General features: G+C 45.7%; 1 protein-coding gene across 5 annotated transcripts in view; it reads left to right on the plus strand.

The window, feature by feature from the left end:
- Window positions 1-18051, plus strand: part of ANO1 (anoctamin 1) — a 322106-nt gene that overhangs the window by 292098 nt on the left and 11957 nt on the right. For all 5 annotated transcript variants that reach the window (XM_077462289.1, XM_077462271.1, XM_077462279.1 and 2 more), the window contains 3 exons: window positions 639-775; window positions 3693-3845; window positions 10286-10338. In XM_077462289.1, coding sequence (XP_077318415.1) covers window positions 639-775; window positions 3693-3845; window positions 10286-10338 — 343 coding nt within the window. The remainder of the gene's footprint in view (window positions 1-638; window positions 776-3692; window positions 3846-10285; window positions 10339-18051) is intronic.

An 18051-nucleotide genomic window follows, 5' to 3' on the forward strand; every position in this document is an offset into this window, starting at 1 on the left:
TCTCGCAGTCTTCCCAAACTGTTCCTACATAGTTGGGAGCATGAAATTGTCTAAAATGTCTTGGTATGCTGTCGCCTTAAGCGTTCCCTTCACTGGGACTAAGGGGCGAAGCCCAACCCCTGAAAAACAACCCAACACCATAATCCCCCCTCCACTAAATGATTTGGACCAGTGCACAAAGCAAGGTCCATAAAGACATGGATGAGCGAGTTTGGCGTGTAGGAAATTGACTGGCCTGCACAGAGTCCTGATCTCAACCCGATAGAACACCTTTGAATTGTGAGCCAGGCCTTTTTGTCCAACATCAGTACCTGAACTCACAAATGCGCTTCTGAAAGAATGGTCAAACATTCCCATAGACACACTCCTAAACCTTGTGGACAGCCTTCCCAGAAGAGGTGAAGCTGTTATAGCTGCAAAGGGAGGCCAACTCAATATTGAACCCTATGACTGGGATGCCATTAAAGTTCATGTGCGTGTAAAGGTAGACATCACAATACTTTGGTAATATAGTGTATATGTATGTATACGTGTGTGTGTGTGTGTGTGTGTGTGTGTGTGTGTGTGTGTGTATAATTATACACATTTAAAAAAAAAAATCTGACAAGGTCTTAACATAAATTTTATTGACTTGCTAGGAAGATGAAGAAGCTGATTAGGTACTTGAAATCAAGACGACAGGACCATGAGGAGCATGTGAAGAGGAAACAGCGTTATGAGCTGGATTATGATCTGGAACCTTTTGCAGGACTCACCCCAGAGTACATGGAAATGAGTATGTGCCATACTGCCCAGTAGGCTTACCTTCTAAGGATGAGCTAGACATAAATAATGGGTTATAAATGGAAGAACAAGCAGGATCAGGGTTATTTCTTGTTATACTTTTTTTTTTCTGTTCAAAGATTTTATTGAATAAAACAGCATGGTGTACAAGTCTTTCAATATAATGAACTAAATAGCAATTCCAACTCCAAAGTGTTTAGAAACCTATCGTAAAGATGTTAATAGATATAAATGGTAATTAGAGTACAGTATATGTAATCGTTGAGCATAATGAAATGCAGGTGATAGTTCCCTGTTGTACAGGGAAGGTTGGGTACGGAAGCTCCATTTTACTTCTATGAGTGACTGAAATTTCTTGCAGCATTGCAAGATGCAACCTAGAGAGACATAAACAAGAATAGGTAGAAAGCAAAGAGGAAAGCACAGGGAAGTGGGAGGAAAAAGTGTTCGGAGTCTCTCGATGGTCAGCTAGCACTCTACACTTCAGTAAGTAATTGGGGTATATAAGTTCTGCAGTGAGCATCTATAGTTCCAGCAGGGATTTGTCAAAAGCAGGCAGCAAATATGTATCCACCCATGGTAGCCAAATTTTCAAATGCTTTGGGACACGGTTCAGCAATGTGGCCTCAACCTTACTATGGATAATGAATTGGGTTATTCTATGTTTCATCCCCATGATGCATAGTGTAGGACTTTTCCACGCTTTAGGGTGTGGTTACATATAAAAGGAGTTTGAGTTGCGCTGCAGGCAGGTCATCAGGGCATTTGTTATTGCTTTAGATGGGTACAGCTGAATTTGGGCATCCGTAAGCAGAGAGCGCCAGAATGAGAGGACTACTGGGCAGGACCACCAAATATGAATATGAGTTCCTGCATCCTGGCAGCCTTCGGGGGATAGGAAGGCAGTATTCTTGCTATTTTAGCTGGAAGCAAATACCATCTGGTTAATAACTTATGTGTTTCCAGCGCCAGTATATTAAGAGTGGAGGATTTAGAAGAGAGCCATATATCTATCTAGTCATTGGCCTCTAGTTAGATATTAAAATTAGCAGACTGAGTAGCGTAGGCCGGCAATGCTGGATTTGGTGGAGTAACCGGCAGGATTCTAAACAAATAGTGTATCTTAGAGTAATGTTATTTTGACCACCATGATTAAGGGTTATCTTTTACCTAATGCCACTCATTTATACAAATATCTGTGATTATTCAAATTTAAAATTGAAGTCCAATCTAAAACTATCTTTTCTTAAACCTGCTCCCACCCCATTTTAAGTCCTATACTTACTAGCCTGTAGTAAATTGTGAATGCTCAATTATTTTCTGAATGCTCTAGTCCAGTCACATGATCAGCTCCAATCACAGACTTCAGGGGAGAGGATGGACAGCCAACAACGGAAGCCCCATATTAAGCCTATGGGGGTGGGAGCAGGTTTAATATTTTATTGTATTGTAGGTTTAGACCAGACTCCTACTTTAAGGGCTGCTGCCAAATCCTTCTAAGTATCAGATGATATACCCACTCATTTATCAGGAACCTACTGGTTGGATTTTCTTTCTAAAAGCGACTGTTTTCTTCTGTGAAAAAGTCAGTCTGGCTATGCAGGGAGTATGGTTCCTTTGGCTTGCTGAGTTGTGGATAGTCTCTGGTGTTTTTACCAAGCCTGAAGAGGGATCTGAGAGCTTGGCAGCAGTGGCCACTGCAAAGTCAATGGTTTTTAAAACAGTCTCCTTGTTTCACAATAACCTAAGCAGACGGGCAAAGACAGGAACTATGCCATGTTGTTACCGGCAGCACTGCAAGAAGCCAGCATGTGATTCAAACCCACTCATAGTTTTGGTGAACTTTACTTTGAGGGCCAGTTCACACCAGACTGCAGTGCGGGAAATCTGTGTCCCACGTGTTTGTTTCCCACACCGCATTTAAAATGCACTGCAGTTGTGATCTACAGTAGGTGTCGATATTAAAGTGAATTAAAGACTCATATTTGTTACAGCAGAGGTTGTCATTTCATCTGTGCCCAGTCTTGCCATGAAGAGTTAATCCAGCTCTGCGCAATCCTATTATCTTTTTTCAGTATGATAAAAACAGACACACGCAGAAATAGTGTAGGTGTCCTTTCTTCCCCCTTGCTGTGACTGACAGATCATTTTCTTATCTCATACATGAGTGTGAGAGAGACATTCTGTGTACTTCACATCCCCTCCTCCTTTCTTCTCCAGCTCTCCCAGGAATGGCTGCTCCACAACCCAGCATGACTGGGCATACTGAAGTCATGTGGTGCCTTTACTGGGTTTTGACTGGATGTTAGTGATCATGGGGCATAATCCATGAGACCAGCAGAAGTTCAGTGCAAGAAATATCGATGCCTGGCCAAGAGGAGTGTACAGGTGGGCGGGGAGTCTGACATCACGACTCTACCCACTGAGCCCTGGACAACAGACCCTTCCACAGAATCTGGGGTATTGCAGGGCTCCAAACAGCTAAAGGGAAGATATTTGACAGCTACAGATACATGCAGGAGGCATGTATATCCCTATAGATCAACACTATGGAAGTAATTTAGAAATGATGAGCGTGGGTTTACATCCACTTTAAGTTAATGACGACCTAAATGCAGGTTGCAAACTCAGTGCACTTGCCCACACTGAATCGCATGGTACAGAGGTACTGTGCAATCCGGTTGCAGTGACTTTTAAAAAGTGGTGCATGCACTTTTAGTTCAATACAATTTCAGTCCATTCAAAATGAATGGGCTGTAATTGCACCGCACAGAACGGCATGTGATTTGCACAGGAACCGTCCCCGAATGAATAATCTGATTGTAATGTGTGGTGTTGTATTTTTCTTTATTTACAAGTGTATGCTTTTCTCTTTCTATATATTATTTATATCAATGTTTCTGTTGCAGTTATCCAGTTTGGATTTGTCACTCTGTTTGTTGCCTCCTTCCCACTGGCTCCTCTGTTTGCCCTACTGAACAACATAATTGAAATCCGTCTAGATGCTAAGAAATTTATCACTGAACTTAGAAGGCCTGTGGCAGTCAGAGCAAAGGATATAGGTAAGCATCAAAGTATCAACAGTTTTTGTACAAAGTGTGTGTGTGTGTATATATATGTATGTATGTATATATATATTTATATAATATAAATTAGGTCCATATATATTTGGACATGGCCCAATTTTAGATTTTTCTGGTATTTACCAACACGTATTCAAGCTATACTTATATAATGGATATGGACTGAAAGTGCACTCTAAGGATTAAATTGAGGGTATGTATGTATATCCAAATTGGAGGAAGGGTTTAGGAATTACAGCTCTTAAAGGAGAAGTCCAGCCTGAGCGTGTTTGGCTGGGCTTCTCTGAGTGCAATTCATTTTGTACTCCTGTGACCCGTTTTTAGCAGAGAGCGGGCTGAAGTTGGCTCTCTGCTGATGTCACAGAAATCAGTCCATGCACTGCGTCATTACGACAATAAAGTCTGGATCCACCAGGTGCCTGGACTGATACCCATCTCAAGCTCTCAACGGCCTAAGAAATCGAGGGATCTAAGAAATCTTGCATCTTTAGTAACTTGTAAAACAACAAAAGATTGCTGCACTAGTGTCTAATGAATAAAACTGTATAATCCAGAAAAGTGTCCATATAAATGTCCAAACCCTCCTCCTGATTCCTGGAATGAAGGATAACAAACACCCAAAGGGCACCTTCCACCGTAAAGCATAAAAGATGCCCTTACCAAATAGACTCCACGTTATAGAAGCCTAACAAAGCAGATGAAGATGGCATTGAAATCATCCTTGCTGGTTTTTCCTTTTCATTTGTAGCACCCTGGAGTTTAGGCAGGGATGCTCCTCATAAATTTACTTGCCAGGAGTAGTTACCCTGGTTGATTGTTAGGGATCCATTGACTTCTCCCTAAGTTTGGCCTTGTTGCACTTTTCTCCTCTACCACTAGGTGGTGGCCGGGCACTTGGTGGTACTAGATATGAGAAGGACAACCCAAGGTCAGGTTATCGGTATATGGGGTATCTCAGCTAATGGGCAGGGGTTTTCTTGAATCCCTTTGCCTACTTAGAGCACCTAATATATTTGGGTGGAGTCAGGTGATCTAGGTTCTGTGCCACCTGGACGGCTGTCTGGGTGGACGTGTGTTGTGTGCCTCAGGCTGCTAGGCCAGAGATTGGGCCTATCCCGGGGGCGTCTGGCTCCTAGGCTGTCTGAGGGCCTATTCAGAAGCAGGAGAGAGAGCAGTGCAGGGTTGGGATTGAGGCTTGCGGTCCAACCAAAAGTGACCGTCCTGCCACCAGGAGAATCTGTCAGTAGTCACAGGTAGAAGGGAAGTCGCTAAGGGACCAACCACTTTATTACCAGGGACCGCAGTGAGTAACAGAAGTAAGTACCGGAGCAGTATTCTCACCAAATGGGCTTGGTGGAGAATCAGGAAAATTCTGGTGGTGATCAAGTCAGGGACCAAGCCAGCGAAGGTGACGCTTGCAGAGCAGCCTATGTGTGTCAAGCCAGGGACCGAACAGGCCAGTGGGGTGAAGCTTGAGAAGTATCTGGAGTGCCAAGCTAAGGACCCAGCAGAGAAGTGGGGGTGATGCTTGAGGAAGATACCACTGTGAGGATTAGAGGAGCTCAAGGGATTCAGAGTCAGTGAATCTGAGGGTCTAGTGAGACCGGGAGATCAGTGTGCAGAACTACTACAAGGAGAAGTTGTCGTGAAGGTGAGAAAACTGTTGCACTTTGTGTAAGGAAAACCGTTGCCATAGGAGACAGCATTCCTGCAAGTGCAGATGTGGCTTCTTGCTGGAGGCCTTTCCCTGCACGTCTGTCCTCCCTATTGAAGTCTCAGAGTCTGCCAATTGAACTTGTTTTAGGGTGTCCTGGCCCTAACCCTCTTTCCCCCATAATCGATTGTAAGAGAAATAAATATCTATTTTGCATTCAAGAAGTGTCTATCGCCAAATAACTTCCACTATGCCTCACAACCCACCATATACAGAAGGATGTCTGCTATCTCTAGCCCTGGAGGTCCTCATTAGAATGAAGGAGGTCGGAGACCTTGCTACCCATTATTTTCTCATACAAGTGATATAAAGGAAAAGAGAGTGTGCCACATAGTGTAAAACCGTGGTATTTATTGAATGAGTCCTTAAAGAGGAAGTAAACTCTTGTAAAATATAAACCCCAAAAAAGACAACCTGCAAGACAAAAGCATAATGAGCTAGTATGCATAGCATACTAGCTCATTATGTATTACTTATCTTAGACTGAAGCCCCCAAAGCCATCCTCATCTCCCCATCCGGCCGCCGACATGTCGCCCTGGAGTTACTTCCGGGTATCTTGACCCCGGTGCTGTGATTGGCCGGGACCGCGATAACGTCACTCCCGTGCATGGGGCGCGGACTGATGCAGCGGCACATAGGTGCCATCGTGTCAGTTTGCTCTAGTGCGCACGTGCCAATGTCATCAGCACATGCAGGGGTCAGGGGATATCTCCTAAACCATGCATGTTTAGGAAATATCCTGGTTAGCTACAGGTAAGCCTTAATAAAGGCTTACCTGTAGCATAAACTTTAAAAATAGGGTTTACAACCACTTTAAGTCAAACAAAAGTTTAAATACCCTGGGTTAAAAGATTCTGCAGATCACAATCTGGCTTGGTAAATTGAGCATAGACTCCACGCCAGACTCCTCCTATTACTTTTCTGGGGACAACCTTAAATTTTTTTTTTTTTTTTTTTTTTTACTTTCACTTTCAATGATAATGGTACCAGACAAATAGAGAGGGAGAATCTTCTGTTACCTTGATGCTGTTTAGTGAGGCCAGTGTGCTGTATATTCCGTGTGTGGAGGAGACCAGCTGGAGATTGTAAAAGGAGGTTTATGGGATAATGTTCTCCGTCACTTGTAGCTTTGGCTGCGCCCCTGACATGGAGTAAACCGCATGAGGCACTTTGCATAACTTGCACCCTTGGCTATTAATAAAACGTAACATTATCTTGAAGGATCTCATTCTGCAAGTTAAACATTGTTTCTCTGGGACCTGCCCTGGTTTCATCAGAAGTATTACACGGATCTTCAATTAACCCCTGTTGAAAAGAGCCTTGTAATAAAATACTAATCAGACCATCTGAAAGGCTTGTTTCTGAGCATGACATGTGTCGCCACTGTGTTTCTACATGAAATATGGCTATAAAGCTCAACTTGATTGTTACTAATTATAATTTCTCAGAAGAATATCTATGGTGAAGACCTTCTTAAAGTAACTAAATATTTGACTGTTCCCCTAAGAATCCGCTAAACCGTTTATTAACCCAAGAAAAAAAATGAGATTCTGGTCCCTTAAAGCAGATTGCACAGCGCTTGTGCTATGTCATCTACCCCCCCCCCCCCCCCAGGGGCGAACTGACCATTGGGGCACTCGGGCACTGCCCGAGGGCCCCATGCCACTAGGGGGCCCATCAGGGTTGCCATCCTCAATAAAACCAGGGACAGTATGTAAAAATCTGTGTTTTTAAAAAAATCCTAAGATTATAGCTGCCTCTCCAGTACCTTTTCAGTGTGTATTCTGTGTGTATTCTGTGTGTATTCTGTGTGTATGTGTTTACTGTGTGGCCCCATAATCTCCTATTGCCCGGGGGCCCCATGAGTTGTCAGTCCATCCCTGTACCCCCCTCTAAACTAAAAAAATAAATAAAAAATAAATAAAAAACCCTAAACCTATCACCTCCTGTGTGCCCTCTCTAAACAGACCATGATAACCAGGGCAGCTCCGCCCTGATAGCTGTGGTCCAAGTGCCTCCTTCTGATAGGCTGCCTACTCTCTGCTCTCCCCTCTCTCGTCTCACCCCCCTCCTTCCTCCCTGTCAGTGCCCTCTGTCTGTCTGTCTCTGGCCTGACCCCCCCCCCCCACCACCGCTATCATTTAAATATTAAAATATGAATTTGTCACTGACAGCCTCTCTATTAGAGACACAATGTGAGACATACTACACAATGTTAGCACAATGTGTAAGTTGCATTTAAAAACGAGCGCTGTAAATACTGAATATCAGCTGTCTTCAGGCCGGTCACGTAACTCTCGGCCGCTTTCCAGCTCCGATGGGTGGTTTCTGCGGAGGAGACGAGCGGCCACGTGATCTCCCTCTGATGTCAGAAGGAGATCACGGCCCCTCCCACAGAAGGCATCTATCAGAGTTGGAAAGCTCCCACGAGTGGTGTGACCGGCCTGAAGACAGCTGATATTCAGTATTTAGACCGCTCGTTTTTAAATACAACTTACACATTGTGCTATGCCAGCCTCTAATAGAGGGGCTGGCATAGACTTATAATACCTTAACAAACACTTTAAGGCTGGATTCACACCTATGCATTTTTAGTGCTTTTTGCATTTTGCAGATTTGCACTACAGAACGTGTTCCATAGGAAACCATGTTAAATGGACTGTAGTGCAAATCTGCAAAATGCACAAAAAATGCATAGATGTGAATCCAGGCTTAATGTAATGTCATTGAGGTTCCTTTATAGCAGATGTTCCTTAGACTGGTCATCTATATTTTAAACATTGAATGCCCTATACTCCCCCAACTGCCTCTAGATCCTAAGATAGGACTACTGGCCATCCTTCCAATACTTGCACGATTATTTATTGCCCGGAAACTGGCCGCAAAAAATGTATCTCTTCTACACACCCATCAATCATGCAATGGAAGGATACAGTAAATAACCAAATGGAAATGTAAAAACTTGCCTAGCAGCATGTGGCCTTGGTGCCCAATCTGCAACCCTGGGGTCACATGCAGCCCTCTGGTCCTCTGCAGACACTAATCTGTGTTTCCCTATTGCCTTATTGTAGCAGTGATTTCTAGCAGTCTCATGTAATATGTCTCCAGTCTATTACTGTTTCCTGAAGCATATTCCCAGTCTACAACAACTCCTATGTCTGCAGTCTCTGACCATTTCTTGTATCACGTCTCTGACCATCTCTTGTATCACGTCTGCAGTCTCTGACCATCTCTTGTATCACGTCTGCAGTCTCTGACCATCTCTTGTATCACGTCTGCAGTCTCTGACCATCTCTAGTATCACGTCTGCAGTCTCTGACCATCTCTTGTATTACGTCTGCAGTCTCTGACCATCTCTTGTATCACGTCTGCAGTCTCTGACCATCCCTTGTATCACGTCTGCAGTCTCTGACCATCCCTTGTATCACGTCTGCAGTCTCTGACCATCCCTTGTATCACGTCTGCAGTCTCTGACCATCCCTTGTATCACGTCTGCAGTCTCTGACCATCCCTTGTATCACGTCTGCAGTCTCTGACCATCCCTTGTATCACGTCTGCAGTCTCTGACCATCCCTTGTATCACGTCTGCAGTTTCTGACCATCCCTTGTATCACGTCTGCAGTCTGACCATCCCTTGTATCACGTCTGCAGTCTCTGACCAATCCCTTGTATCACGTCTGCAGTCTCTGACCAATCCCTTGTATCACGTCTGCAGTCTCTGACCAATCCCTTGTATCACGTCTGCAGTCTCTGACCAATCCCTTGTATCACGTCTGCAGTCTCTGACCAATCCCTTGTATCACGTCTGCAGTCTCTGACCAATCCCTTGTATCACGTCTGCAGTCTCTGACCAATCCCTTGTATCACGTCTGCAGTCTCTGACCAATCCCTTGTATCACGTCTGCAGTCTCTGACCAATCCCTTGTATTACGTCTGCAGTCTCTGACCATCTCTTGTATCACGTCTGCAGTCTCTGACCATCTCCTGACATTCCCAGACATTTCTTTTCTCATGTTCACAGTATCTGACCATCTCTTGTGTCCTGTCCGTAGTCTCTGACAGTCTTCTGTATTATGTCCACAGTCTCTGTGATCATTTTTGATACAGTCCTTTACTATATCCTGTCGTCTCTGACACACAATTTTCAATGATTTTATGTGTGGCTTATTAGAGATGTCGGGGGGCCACACTTGAGACCACCCATGTGAAGGAAGTTGACCACCACTGGCATAGAGGATGTTCCCAAACATATTTTTTTAAATGAATGGTCAACTTGGCTGACCTCTCCCAATTTAGCCACCCCTTAACATCTTCCTAATTATATTCCCAGTAAAGTAAATAAGGTGCATTACGTGACATCACTCTGAACTCTCGTGAATTCATTTGTAATACATAGAAAATCTCTCACTCTTATATTTCAATCAGCTGTTCCATTTCTAGGTATCGTATGTATACTGGCATCACTGAAAGTTTTATACTGGTACCTAGCAGGACTGGTAATAATTTTGACAGTCTTGTGAAGGGGGAATGGGGACATAATTAGCACATCCATTGGCAGTCTGTGATCGTAAAAAGGTTTAAGAACTCCTTTTGTAAAGTTTTGTGCAATAATGATAAAGCTATACATACAGTAAATAATACAGCAGATTTGCTATCCTATTTATGCTTCTGGCTAAGATTATACAATATTTTGTCTTTTTGCAGGTATCTGGTATAATATCATACGAGGAATCGGAAAGGTTGCGGTGATAATAAATGTGAGTTATTTTATGAATTGGCCAGAGAAAAGTCACTCTGATCATACATTTTCTTATGTATTATTCTCCACACCAGTTATCTTGCACAGTTGCCTGCAGATACTTTGGCATATAATCTGGGAATCAAGCATAGAGTTGTCCATCATAGGCACCAAAGTAATTAGAATTTCCAATTCTGTATCCCCCTGCTGCGCTGCTGGTTCACATTACCTCCCACTTCCTCTTCAGTAAGGCTACTTTCACACTGGGGGGGGGGGGGGGCGCGTTAGCTGTAAAGCTTCGCTAGTTTTACCGCTGTTAGAGGCACTTTTCGGCTGATAGTTGGGTGCTCTTAACCCCCGCTAGAGGCTGAATAAAGGATTAAAAGCACCCACAAAGCTTCGTTGCCGAATCGCTTTTCAGGCGCTTCGACAGCACTGCCAATTGATATCAATGGCGGGGGCAGTTTAGGAGCGGTGTATACACCGCTCCTGCACCGCCCCAAAGATGCTGCTTGCAGGACTTTTTATCCCGTTCTTCAAGCGCACCGCCCCAGTGTGAAAGCACTAGGGCTTTCACACGGGGGAGGCTTGGTAGGCCCTTTACAGGCACAAATTGTAGCGGCCTGAAAAGCACCCCAATGTGAAAGGGGTCTAAATGTTTCTATGCATGGAGTGATTCTTGGTGTAGATAGGCAACATTTTGACTTCAACCAACTTGAGATCAACTAATATCAGCTCAGTTCTCTAATGGCAGAGAGTAAAGAGTCACATGATTGTATTAGGATGTGTATAAGGTGCTTGTTTTGCCACTTCTGTTGTTACATTAAATGGGCACAGTTGCTTAATGCCCTTGTCACAACTGCACCTTCTTTAAAGTGTATATTCTTTTAATAGTGACCAAAAGTATTTCTTCCAAATTTCCAACCTATAGTAGGAAAATATCAGCTAATCAGACCTTTTTACATGTTGGCAAAAACACTTAACCGCCACATGTTTATGAATTTAATGTGGAGAGTAGATTAATACCCTGTCCACGCGGTCGGACTTTCCAGTGGAAAATGTGCGATCGGACTGTGCTGTTGGAAATTCCAATCGTGTGTGGGCTCCATCAAACTTTTTCTGTCGAAATTAACGACACAAAGTTTGAGAGCTGGATCTAAAATTTTCCGACAACAAAATACGATCATTTCAATTCTGATCGTGTGTAGACAATTCCGACGGACAAAGTGCCACGCATACTCAGAATAAATTACGAGAGGAAATCTATTGGCTACTGGCCTCTTTATAGTCCCGTTCTACGTGTTTTACGTCACCTCGTTCTGAACGATCGTATTTTCCGACAACTTTGTGCAACCGTGTGTATGCAGGACAAGTTTGGGCCAAAATCCGTCGGACTGTCTGACCGTGTGTACAGGGCATTAGAGTATAGTCAATAGTGTGTTTTTATTGGTGCTTAAAATTTGTATGAATATTGAAAAAACTTTTCACTTTTTGACCACCTAGTGGTGTCTGAAGACAGAAATTGGGGAAGTCACAAATTTCTATCCTGCAAAGGTCTCATCTTTTTCTAGACGTTCACAAATATCCTAATATCGCTTTCATGTGTTCCCATATAACAGATACACTTTCAAGGCCAACACACCATCTGTGCTGTTACATTCTTCCTCCTGATATACTGCCTCAGGTCCTGTATGCTGTCTTACAGCTATATGGTGACTAGTGATGGCCGAACGGTTCGCCCGGCGGTCGTTTCGCGGCGAATTTCCGACATTCGCGGTCCGCACGTTCGAACGCCTTTTTCCGTCGTTCGCCGCGGCGGACTTACGTGTTTAATGTATACAAGAACTTTAACCTTTGGTGACACGTTTATCATGTGATACAGGACAGCCAATTGAGACATGACAGCACATGGACACTTGTACATTCCCCCTAACCTATAAATACACCCGATCCGGTGGCCATTTTACATTCTTTCTTCTGTTACGATAGGGACAGGTTCCTGTGTGGAGTAGGGAGAGATAAACCACTAGCTATTTGGTACACAAAAGTTCTTTTCAGGACTGGTATAGGTGTTAGGTGTTGATAGGTTTGCTGTGCTGCTGATTCTTGCAGCAGCCTGAGTGTCTTTTGTTAGTTTAGAGAAAGGGAAAGGACGGTGTATGCTACAGGGACAGCCAGATTAGTCTTTCATCATCATCATCATCATCATCATCATTAGCTGTTACTATCAAGGTCCACAAAAGAGCTGTTCCAGTAACCACTAATCGTTCTCTTTTTTTGCCAATTTGTATAGGGACAGGAAGGAAGCAGTGTTGTCAGGCAGTGAGGGTAATTTTAAAGACTTGCTGTTATTATTAGTTCCACAAAGGTTCTTTTCAGGACTGGTATCAGTGGTACAGTAATAGGCTTGTACATGTATAATATTCTTTCTTCCAAATATAGAAAGGATATTATACTTGACTGCTGCCCTTCTGCTGCAGTCTGCTAAACATTCACAACTCACTTGTTCCACAAAAGTTCTTATAAGGACTGGTAACTTGGTATAGGGTGCTACGGTACATAGGCTTGAGTGCGGTACAGTCTGCTGTTCTGTAAGGACCGCTATCGGTCCACAATAGATAGGGTTGACGTGCACCACTGCTGACCGCTGCCCTATACTGCAGCAGTCCTTCAGCGGTATAGGGACTGACGTACAGTCTGCTAAACACTAATACACAACCTGCTTGGTCCACAAAAGTTCTTATAAGGACTGGTAACTTGGTATAGGGTGCTACGGTACATAGGCTTGAGTGCGGTACAGTCTGCTGTTCTGTAAGGACCGCTATCGGTCCACAATAGATAGGGTTGACGTGCACCACTGCTGACCGCTGCCCTATACTGCAGCAGTCCTTCAGCGGTATAGGGACTGACGTACAGTCTGCTAAACACTAATACACAACCTGCTTGGTCCACAAAAGTTCTTATAAGGACTGGTAACTTGGTATAGGGTGCTACGGTACATAGGCTTGAGTGCGGTACAGTCTGCTGTTCTGTAAGGACCGCTATCGGTCCACAATAGATAGGGTTGACGTGCACCACTGCTGACCGCTGCCCTATACTGCAGCAGTCCTTCAGCGGTATAGGGACTGACGTACAGTCTGCTAATCACTAACACACAACCTGCTTGTTCCACAAAAGTTCTTATAAGGACTGGTAACTTGGTATAGGGTGCTACGGTACATAGGCTTGAGTGCGGTACAGTCTGCTGTTCTGTAAGGACCGCTATAGGTCCACAATAGATAGGGTTGACGTGCACCACTGCTGACCGCTCACCTATACTGCAGCAGTCCTTCAGCGGTATAGGGACTGACGTACAGTCTGCTAATCACTAACACACAACCTGCTTGTTCCACAAAAGTTCTTATAAGGACTGGTAACTTGGTATAGGGTGCTACGGTACATAGGCTTGAGTGCGGTACAGTCTGCTGTTCTGTAAGGACCGCTATCGGTCCACAATAGATAGGGTTGACGTGCACCACTGCTGACCGCTGCCCTATACTGCAGCAGTCCTTCAGCGGTATAGGGACTGACGTACAGTCTGCTAAACACTAATACACAACCTGCTTGGTCCACAAAAGTTCTTATAAGGACTGGTAACTTGGTATAGGGTGCTACGGTACATAGGCTTGAGTGCGGTACAGTCTGCTGTTCTGTAAGGACCGCTATAGGTCCACAATAGATAGGGTTGACGTGCACCACTGCTGACCGCTCACCTATACTGCAGCAGTCCTTCAGCGGTATAGGGACTGACGTACAGTCTGCTAATCACTAACACACAACCTGCTTGTTCCACAAAAGTTCTTATAAGGACTGGTAACTTGGTATAGGGTGCTACGGTACATAGGCTTGAGTGCGGTACAGTCTGCTGTTCTGTAAGGACCGCTATCGGTCCACAATAGATAGGGTTGACGTGCACCACTGCTGACCGCTGCCCTATACTGCAGCAGTCCTTCAGCGGTATAGGGACTGACGTACAGTCTGCTAATCACTAACACACAACCTGCTTGTTCCACAAAAGTTCTTATAAGGACTGGTAACTTGGTATAGGGTGCTACGGTACATAGGCTTGAGTGCGGTACAGTCTGCTGTTCTGTAAGGACCGCTATCGGTCCACAATAGATAGGGTTGACGTGCACCACTGCTGACCGCTGCCCTATACTGCAGCAGTCCTTCAGCGGTATAGGGACTGACGTACAGTCTGCTAATCACTAACACACAACCTGCTTGTTCCACAAAAGTTCTTATAAGGACTGGTAACTTGGTATAGGGTGCTACGGTACATAGGCTTGAGTGCGGTACAGTCTGCTGTTCTGTAAGGACCGCTATCGGTCCACAATAGATAGGGTTGACGTGCACCACTGCTGACCGCTGCCCTATACTGCAGCAGTCCTTCAGCGGTATAGGGACTGACGTACAGTCTGCTAATCACTAACACACAACCTGCTTGTTCCACAAAAGTTCTTATAAGGACTGGTAACTTGGTATAGGGTGCTACGGTACATAGGCTTGAGTGCGGTACAGTCTGCTGTTCTGTAAGGACCGCTATAGGTCCACAATAGATAGGGTTGACGTGCACCACTGCTGACCGCTCACCTATACTGCAGCAGTCCTTCAGCGGTATAGGGACTGACGTACAGTCTGCTAATCACTAACACACAACCTGCTTGTTCCACAAAAGTTCTTATAAGGACTGGTAACTTGGTATAGGGTGCTACGGTACATAGGCTTGAGTGCGGTACAGTCTGCTGTTCTGTAAGGACCGCTATCGGTCCACAATAGATAGGGTTGACGTGCACCACTGCTGACCGCTGCCCTATACTGCAGCAGTCCTTCAGCGGTATAGGGACTGACGTACAGTCTGCTAATCACTAACACACAACCTGCTTGTTCCACAAAAGTTCTTATAAGGACTGGTAACTTGGTATAGGGTGCTACGGTACATAGGCTTGAGTGCGGTACAGTCTGCTGTTCTGTAAGGACCGCTATCGGTCCACAATAGATAGGGTTGACGTGCACCACTGCTGACCGCTGCCCTATACTGCAGCAGTCCTTCAGCGGTATAGGGACTGACGTACAGTCTGCTAAACACTAATACACAACCTGCTTGGTCCACAAAAGTTCTTATAAGGACTGGTAACTTGGTATAGGGTGCTACGGTACATAGGCTTGAGTGCGGTACAGTCTGCTGTTCTGTAAGGACCGCTATAGGTCCACAATAGATAGGGTTGACGTGCACCACTGCTGACCGCTCACCTATACTGCAGCAGTCCTTCAGCGGTATAGGGACTGACGTACAGTCTGCTAATCACTAACACACAACCTGCTTGTTCCACAAAAGTTCTTATAAGGACTGGTAACTTGGTATAGGGTGCTACGGTACATAGGCTTGAGTGCGGTACAGTCTGCTGTTCTGTAAGGACCGCTATCGGTCCACAATAGATAGGGTTGACGTGCACCACTGCTGACCGCTGCCCTATACTGCAGCAGTCCTTCAGCGGTATAGGGACTGACGTACAGTCTGCTAATCACTAACACACAACCTGCTTGTTCCACAAAAGTTCTTATAAGGACTGGTAACTTGGTATAGGGTGCTACGGTACATAGGCTTGAGTGCGGTACAGTCTGCTGTTCTGTAAGGACCGCTATAGGTCCACAATAGATAGGGTTGACGTGCACCACTGCTGACCGCTCACCTATACTGCAGCAGTCCTTCAGCGGTATAGGGACTAAGAGTTTTGTCACAGGGTCATTTAAAAAATGACATGCAGAGGAAGAGGCAGGCCCTTCCGCAGGGGTGGTAGGGGTAGGGCAGGAGCAACAGGCTTGAGCCAAAGTGGGAAGTTGCAGAAGGTGCGTTCAATTACTTTAAAGGATGCACCAGACTTGGTTGAGTGGCTCGCTCAGCCTTACTCTTCTGCACCCTCCTCATCCTCTCGATCTGCACCCTCTTCTTCACTCTCTGCTATGTGCACCCCCAAAGACACTACCACCAACAACACGACCACCACCACCACCACCACATACCTTCCGCTTGAGTCACTGGAATTATTTTCCGATCCATATCAAGAGGACATTTCTGATGCGCAGCCACTCTTGGTATTGGATCAGGAAGAGGAGGTAGCAACAAGCGCTACTCAGCAGTCTGACGCCAGTACCCAGATCAGCCCAAGGAGGAGGTTGGTCCCCGGTGTTGCTGCCTACTCCGAGATCTCTACTTATAGCGGTGGGGAAGGTGACGTTGATGATGACGTGTCTAGTGATGTCACGTGGGTGCCCACAAGAGAGGAAGAGGAGGGGAGTTCAGAGGGAGATATGGACCAGCAGATAGGGAGGAGAAGCAGCAATGACTTACATTGCACAGCAGGGACAAAGCAGACTGCAAATGTATCAGGAGCGAGTCATCGACCATGTACGGTCACATCTGGCGCTCCCAGGACACCGGCACATGGCTCCGCAGTGTGGGCTTTTTTTAACGTGTCCGCTGCTGACAATAGCGTTGCCATCTGCAATCTTTGCAGTCAACGCGTTAGTCGCGGTAAGCCCAATACTCACCTAGGGACGACCGCCTTAAGAAGGCACATGAGCAGCCATCACCGAGCCCAGTGGGAGCAACGGAACACACAAAGCCACACTGCAGGCTCTCACCGTCCAGCCTCGTCTTCTACTTCTCCTTCTCCTCTCTCCTCACAATTGTCCTCCACTCCACCTTCCATCACGCCAAGCTCACATTTTTCTGCAAAAAGGCAGGCTTCCGTGGGCCTAATGTTTGAGCGTAAAAAAATGATGATGCCGGATAACCCTCTTGCCCAACGGTTGGCGGCTGGCTTGTCAGAACTCATAGCCCGCCAACTACTGCCATATAAACTGGTGGACTCGGAGGCCTTTCGCAAATTTGTGGCCATTGGAACACCACAATGGAAGGTCCCAGGAAGGAAGTATTTCTCAGAGAAGGGCATCCCAGAGCTATATGGCCATGTTCAGCGGCAAGTGAATGTATCTCTGGCACACAGTGTCGGTGCCAAGATACATCTGACCACAGACACGTGGTCTAGCAAACACGGGCAGGGAAGGTATATCAGTTTTACTGCCCACTGGGTGAACCTTCTGACGGCCGTCAAGCATGTAACCCGTGGCACCCGTGTAGATTTGGTTTTACCGCCACGGATTGCATGCAGGCCTGACTCTTCTTCTCCTCCTCCTACTCCATCCTCCTCCCTCTCCTCCTCAGCTGCCTCCTCCTTTTCCGCTGCTAGCGTCTCTTCCACTGCACCGCCCAAGCTCCCCAGAACCTATTCCACATGCCAGGTGAGACGTTGCCATGCCGTGCTGCGTCTGTTGTGCCTGGAAGCAAAGAGCCACACTGGCCCGGCACTCCTTTCAGCTTTGCGTTCACAGGCAGATGAGTGGCTAACACCGCTCAATTTGACAGTTGGTAAAGTGGTGTGTGACAACGGTGCCAATCTGCTTAGCGCATTGAAACAGGGCAAAATCACGCACGTGCCGTGCATGGCACACGTCTTAAACTTGGTCGTGCAGCGATTCCTTGTCAAATACCCTGGGGTCCAGGACATCTTGCGGCAGGCAAGGAAAATCTCGGCCCATTTCAGAAGATCTTACACGGCCATGGCTCGCCTTGCTGACATTCAGCGGCGACACCATCTGCCGGTCAGACGTCTTATTTGCGATTGCCCGA

The sequence above is a fragment of the Lithobates pipiens genome, unplaced genomic scaffold (assembly GCF_037356315.1).
Source record: "Lithobates pipiens isolate NorthernLeopardFrog02 unplaced genomic scaffold, aLitPip1_a1.2 Scaffold_10, whole genome shotgun sequence".
Classification (NCBI taxonomy): Eukaryota; Metazoa; Chordata; class Amphibia; order Anura; family Ranidae; genus Lithobates; species Lithobates pipiens.